Genomic DNA, 7,491 nt, shown 5'->3' on the forward strand with positions numbered 1-7,491 from the left:
CAAGAATACTAATGTGTTGTTGTTTGACAGATATTTTTAATGTACAAGGATACTACACACTAAAAATTAAAAGTAGAAATTTTTAGTTAAGGTAAGATATGTGATATACCCTTAGTAAGGTATAAACTTCTACCTTATAAGGTAGAAAATTATACCTTTAAGTTAGAAAATTGTATGAAAAATAATTGTTTTTAATATAATTTTCTACCTTAAAAGGTAGAAAATTATACCTTACTAAGGGTATATCACATATCCTACCCTAAGGTAGAAATTTCTACCTTTTTTTTTAGTGTGTAATGTGATGTTATTTGACAAATATTTTTAATGCACAAGGAAAATCATTGTTATTGGGTTAAAATGAGTAAAAAAATAAAAAAAAATTGGGAAGAATGCTTGGGAATGAAACGCTTTTTGCTAATCTTTAAAATGCACGGCATGTTTACATAAAAGAAAATCTAATATTTTATAATATAAGGTATTAATTGGTCGCACATTCTTGAATTATCTGTCCACTTTCTCTATGGTATCTTTCTAACTCAACTTCTTCTGACTTTCACTCCATTATCCTTCATTCTTCTTAAACTTACTTACTTACTCTTGGTCTGCAAATGGGTTATGATGCTCTTTAGTGAGATGAGCTCGTTCTCGCGGGCTTTGGTAATGTGGCCTCTGTATGGCAATTAGCCGGAGAAGGATAAAACACAATACCATGGCATGTCTACAATATTTTAATCTGATTTGGCTATAATCCACAACTTCAAGAAGTCTCTAGAACGGTATGAACAAAATAGCGTCGAAGTAGTATAGTAAAGAAATAAGAAAGCAAATCCTCCAAATAAATTCTGAGCAGCAAGTTATTAAAATTTATTGGTCAATTATATAAGGAATCTTATTAAAGAGCAAAAAATTAGCTTCAGATAAAAATGATTTAAAAAAATTTGAAAGCAGCTTCGAAAAACTTAAATCAAGATCCAGGTGATGCTGTTAAGTACTTGTAAAAATATTTGCTTTCTATCAAGCGTCTAATTAAAGATGTAAAAAATGGTTGAAATAAATCATTTAGTTTGCTTCATCGTGTAAAAAAATTACAAAAATCTGTTAAGTAGTATTCAAGAAATTACCGATTTAAGAGTGCTAAATTTCAAAGAACTTTGTACTAAATGGTGATTTTATCAAACTGCATTATGTTTGTAATTATTGCTTAACACTGATTTTATTCTATGGTTTGTAAATTTGCATATATAACTCAATTTCTTTAATGCATCTTGACAGATTCTTTTTAAGTAACATGCATTTTTGTAATTGAGTTTCACGCTTTAAAGGTTACTTTTTTTCCCAATATGTTCATATAAAGTAAAAAACTTTATTATAACACAATAAAACTTTACACAAGTTAGTTTCAATTTGGCACAAGTAAACATTGTAATGTCAATTAAAGTTACCTCTGTTATTAAGAAAAAATTTACTAATTATTAGGATAGATGAGTAAATTTATCTTAGAATTATATTGCGAGTAAATACGAGTGATTATAAATACATGCGTCTATTTAAAGTTTAGTAAACTTCAATGTAAAATATTTTAGTTGTTTAATTAAAATACTTTTATTAATTTTTATTTTTTAGTTATAAAAAAGGATAAAATTCTTTGAGTATTATTTCTGTTTAAACGTGTCTCAATTATCCCAAATAAAGTCTAACATTAAACATACATACCGAAATTTCTGACAAAACAAATAGAAGATTGAAGTGAACCTTGATTAACCAGTTGAATTTGCGAAGCCTGAGGACAAAGTTGTTTTAAAAATTTTGATTAAAAAAAGCCAAAGTAATCTGAGGAGATACTCCTAAGAAAATTTTTTTATAATAAGCAAACTTAATTAGTTTCTTAAAAAACATGCTGTATCAAAAAAAAACTCAAAGAATTCTTACTTCTCTTTGAAATTGAGCAAGCAATACCAAGCTTTTTCTAAATTAAAACATATTAAATTACTTTTTAATACGAAAACTTTACTTGCAGGATGAAAAAAATATGAAAACTTTACTTGCAGGATGAAAAAAATATGAAAACTTTACTTGCAGGATGAAAAAAATATGAAAACTTTACTTGCAGGATGAAAAGAATATGAAAACTTTACTTGCAGGATGAAAAAAATATGAAAACTTTACTTGCAGGATGAAAAAAATATGAAAACTTTACTTGCAGGATGAAAAAAATATGCAAACTTTACTTGCAGGATGAAAAAAATATGCAAACTTTACTTGCAGGATGAAAAAAATATGAAAACTTTACTTGCAGGATGAAAAGAATATGAAAACTTTACTTGCAGGATGAAAAAAATATGAAAACTTTACTTGCAGGATGAAAAAAATATGCAAACTTTACTTGCAGGATGAAAAAAATATGCAAACTTTACTTGCAGGATGAAAAAAATATGTAAACTTTACTTGCAGGATGAAAAAAATATGTAAACTTTACTTGCAGGATGAAAAAAATATGAAAACTTTACTTGCAGGATGAAAAAAATATGCAAACTTTACTTGCAGGATAAAAAAAATATGAAAACTTTACTTGCAGGATGAAAAAAATATGAAAACTTTACTTGCAAGATGAAAAAAATATGAAAACTTTACTTGCAGGATGAAAAAAATATGAAAACTTTACTTTCAGTATGAAAAAAATATGAAAACTTTACTTGCAGGATGAAAAAAATATGAAAACTTTACTTGCAGGATGAAAAAAATATGAAAACTTTACTTGCAGGATGAAAAAAATATGAAAACTTTACTTGCAGGATGAAAAAAATATGAAAACTTTACTTGCAGGATGAAAAAATATGAAAACTTTACTTGCAGGATGAAAAAAATATGCAAACTTTAATTTCAGGATGAAAAAAATATGAAAACTTTACTTGCAGGATGAAAAAAATATGAAAACTTTACTTGCAGGATGAAAAAAATATGTAAACTTTACTTGCAGGATGAAAAAAATATGAAAACTTTACTTGCAGGATGAAAAAAATATGCAAACTTTACTTGCAGGATAAAAAAAATATGAAAACTTTACTTGCAGGATGAAAAAAATATGAAAACTTTACTTGCAGGATGAAAAAAATATGAAAACTTTACTTGCAGGATGAAAAAAAGTTTATATTTAATAAAAGTTAGTACAAGCACAGTTAAAAGAGAATACGATGGTCTAGAAGCTGGTTGTTACAACCAAAGACGCCAAGAGGTAGGGGAAAAGGGGACATAAGTGCACTAGGCACTAAAATAATAGGAGAGCCGGAGGCATATTTTGAAACCCTATACAGGCTCAGAATAGGCAAAAATATGAGCAATCTGATTCGCTGATGAAAGAGAGGCAAGTGTGTCTTTCTTTAAAATATAATTAACCAGATTTTCAAAATTAATTTCAAAGTAAAGTTAATCAATACACGTCTTGATTTTATTGTTACTATCAACACAGGAAATTCAATTTATTTTATTACTCTTCAGAGTATTTAAAAGGTATCAAAATCTATCTGTACAAGAGAATTTTCACTAGTAAAAATCTCAAAATTTCAATGAAGTTTATCTTGGAGGTGGAGATTTTATCTGTTGTTAATTTAAATAAATGGATGAAAATGTGTGTTGAAGTAAATTTGAAACGACCTACAAATTTGTGTCTCGTAAAATATGTCCTTAGTCTTGAAGCATACTCAAATACAAAGTTTATATCCAGTTGTACTAGACTACTGGTGAAGTACTTTTGTATACAAAGATTATATGCAGTTTTACCAGATTACTGGTGAAGAACTTTATTTATAAATTGATTTATATGTTAATTATAACGACTTGAACATTAGAGTTTTTAAATTAAAATCAAGAAAAAGTATTGAAGTCAAATAAGTTAACCAAATAAAAGGGGATTATGGCATCTAAAAAATGAAAATGGTTGTGGCATTTTTTTATCGTAATAGTTGAAATAAAAAAAGATTTCAAAAAACCAAGCTAAGTGGTTAAAATTAAACGTGTTAATGAAAAAAAAGTAATGAAGAAAAAACAACAAAACCATCATCAAAAAAAAAAAGAACAAAACCAGTTGTCATGCTATGAGAATGAGCGTTATTATAAAATCTGTTTTGTATGTATAAACTCTTGAAATATTTAACTTGAATTTGAATGTGTGAAATTTTTCAAGATTTCTAAATGTCAAATGTAACTTCAATGCTCTATAAAGCATGCTCGATACAAAATTTATATGCAGTTGCACCAGACTACTGGTAAAGTACTTAGAGTATGCAAAGTGTAAATTTTAAGCTGAGGTTGTTTTAAATTTTGAGGCAGAGGTTGTTCTAAGCTTGATACTGCATCTTTATACCAACTTGTTAATTATAAAGAGTTTAACATTTAAGTTTTTGGAAAAAGAAAATTTTTACAGATGTTTTTCAAAACTAGCATACATGTTCCATGTAAATCTACGAACTTTTAAGAAGTTGCTGTTTAACCTAATTTTTAAGAAGAATGATAAGGAGTACGTCAATATTTTATAAGCTATATTATAAGCTAGCAAAGAGTATTGAAGTCAAAAAATTTCACCAAATAAGGGTGAATTTCGGCAGTTATTATAATAAAAAAAACTTTTCTAAAAAAATTTATTAATATTTCTTCAAAATGAAACACCTCTATTTTAATATTATTATACGTGTATAATAATATTAAAATAGAGGTATGTGATGTTTTATTTTGAAGTAATATTATTAATTTTTTTTTTTGAATTTATGTGAGAGTTCTTGTAAAAGGTATTCACATAAATTCAAAAAAAGTCGATTTTTTTGGTTATGCCAAAAATTACAAAATGAAACTGTTCATAAAATTTGGAAATACGGAACACATTTTTTTTAATTTTTTTTTCATTTTTCTAGAGCAGACATTTTTTTTTCTTCAGGAGTGTATAATGTAAAATAAATTTTTTACCAATTATAGAATACAATAACCAATATTTTGTTTAGGATAATAGCTTTATATCAACAAATATGTGATTTACGTGTATTGACTTTTCAAATTGAAATAAACAACAACATGAACTTGTATGTTTGCAATTTTTCTTTCTACCTTTTTACACTCAGTTTTTCATAAAGGTGTGGTAAGTTGAGAATTATTCCTTTTGGTAATCAGTTTACTATATCATAACACGCTTGTGGACATTAGGTTAAAGATTTTTTTTATAGCTTAATAAGCTACAATAGTTTGTAATCTTTTATTACTATACATTACCAAAAGCGATCCAAATTAGCTCTTGCTTACAATTGCTTTTAATTTAGGAGTGTTGCAAATTATCTGGGCTAGCTATAACAACCAATAAGCAATATTCTCAAACTTTATGTTTTAGTGATGTAAATAATTTATATATGGGAGTAATAAGTGTGAAGTTCTGAAAAAAAATTAGGTAATTTTATCCCAATTTTTTTCTTGCTAAATGATAGCATCAATGGGAACTTATTTTGAACAATGTTATACCAAATTAATAATATTATATTGATATTACTTGGTAAATTTTAAAACTGTTTTGAAAAATCTATCGTATGAGAATCACAGCATAGTCTAATTTTTTAAATCTTTATTTTTAAGATATGATTTTGAAAATCACGGATGTTTTGAGTTGGGAAGTTTTGTAAAAGTATGAGTACTATATTGTACAAAATTGGATCGAAAAAACATTTTTTGTATTATTATTTTGGTTTTTTAAGCCTCTCTTTCAAAATCAGCGAATCAGATTGCGCATATCTCTGCCTATTCTGAGCCCGTATTGGCCCAATTCATTTCAGAGGCCTGGTCTCGAAATTATTTCGATGTAGGGAAAAAAGTAATGATGGTAACTGTTATTAAAAGAAATCAACTAAACAATACTGTCCCTGATGCTAATAGCTTCTAATTCATCATTGTTAAAAACGTAAATGATTGAAAAAGATAGAAGAAGAGTCTTATGTGGTACTTTCGAGGGATTGAGAAACAAAGTGCAAATGTATTCACGTTATTTAAAGCGATAAAATAAATTGAACCTAATAGGCTATTGAATATTGTTATTGAATAGCAAACATGTATTTTCAATGCAGTCTCACTTAAAATACTTAACACATAATTAAAATAACTAAACGCAATAATGATAAAATACTATCTACAATGAAAATTATAAAAGAAAAAATTTAGGCTCTATCTTGCACAGAACAGTTAAATAGTGTAACGATTTTTAAAAATTAACTGAGTCCTATAAAAATAAAAGTAAAAAAGAAATGACATAACTGCTATATCAGCAGATCCAGGACTAAACTATTTTTAAAAAGATGTATCATTAATTTTTTAAAAATTGAAATAACAATTTAAAAAAATTGCTGTTTAGTTGTAGTGTGTTTATTTTGCACTAATGAAATTGAAATTTGAACATAAATCATCTGTCTGTCAACGTTTACATTATAAATATTCACAAAGAACTGCCTTTGTTTTATTCGATTATATTTGTTTTAATACCTTGTTATTTGATCCAATTGTACTTCACATAGATAACAGTAAAATGGAAAACACTGGCTTCTATATCAATAAACTCACAGAAGATTCAAATGGTAATAATACTTGAGGAAAAAGTAAGACTTTTAAGAATAATACCAAAAGTGTCACTAATATCATCCCAAATAAAACTGAAAATACTGATATACAAAGCACTTGACGGTTTAAAAGGCATAGTATATTTCTCATTAGTAGAGATCTTTTTTAATAAAGGTATTTTAAATATTGACCTTAGTATCCGCATGGCTCCAGAACGATGTGGTAATTACATAAGCATAGAACAAAACACAAAAAAGTGGTATGATTACAGAAAACATAAAACTATAGCTGGTTGACTATCTAATTTACATGGTTTTTATCGGAAACTTTCAAAGTTTTATATTATATTTGAATGTTTTTTAAAGTAGGACATAAAAAAATGCCTATACTTTATTAGCCTAGTCAACAATAAATATAGTTATAGCCCTAATAAAGATATGTGACCCTGATAGGTCCACTATGAAGTTTGCTAGACAAGAAAACTCAAGATTATGTTGATTGTGTTGGGCCATGAACAACTAGTAGAAAATTTTCCTTAATGTTGTATTCAATACCAGCTAAAGATTGAGTTTGCAAACGAAAAAATTTATGTTTTTTAATCATACCTGCTAGAGACCAATACATCAAACATTTTAAATTAAACAAAATAATACCTTATTAGTAATTGTTAAAGAAACAGCTAATTCAATATATGATTAGAAGAAAATGAAAAAATGAAATTATCTTGAAATCAAGTTTTTCAATCTAATTATGTTATGGTATAAGATTGGCAATCTGGTTTTGTTATGTTGAAACCATCAAGAAAATTTGTAAAAAACTTGTATTTTTGTTTCAGTATATCACTTTGTTGTTATGGTTAATTCAAGTTTTATTTTAGCAAGTCAGCTTTTTTTTCCTCTTTTTTCATAT

General features: G+C 26.7%; 1 protein-coding gene across 1 annotated transcript in view; it reads right to left on the minus strand.

The window, feature by feature from the left end:
* Positions 1-7,491, minus strand: part of LOC105846455 (uncharacterized) — a 38,529-nt gene that overhangs the window by 12,229 nt on the left and 18,809 nt on the right. Inside the window, exons 3-4 of the mRNA XM_065817244.1 lie at positions 1,930-1,966; positions 1,714-1,780 (exon numbers count right to left, since the gene is read on the minus strand). Of these exons, the coding sequence (XP_065673316.1) occupies positions 1,714-1,780; positions 1,930-1,966 (104 nt within the window). The remainder of the gene's footprint in view (positions 1-1,713; positions 1,781-1,929; positions 1,967-7,491) is intronic.

The sequence above is a fragment of the Hydra vulgaris genome, chromosome 14, assembly GCF_038396675.1.
Source record: "Hydra vulgaris chromosome 14, alternate assembly HydraT2T_AEP".
Taxonomy (NCBI): Eukaryota; Metazoa; Cnidaria; class Hydrozoa; order Anthoathecata; family Hydridae; genus Hydra; species Hydra vulgaris.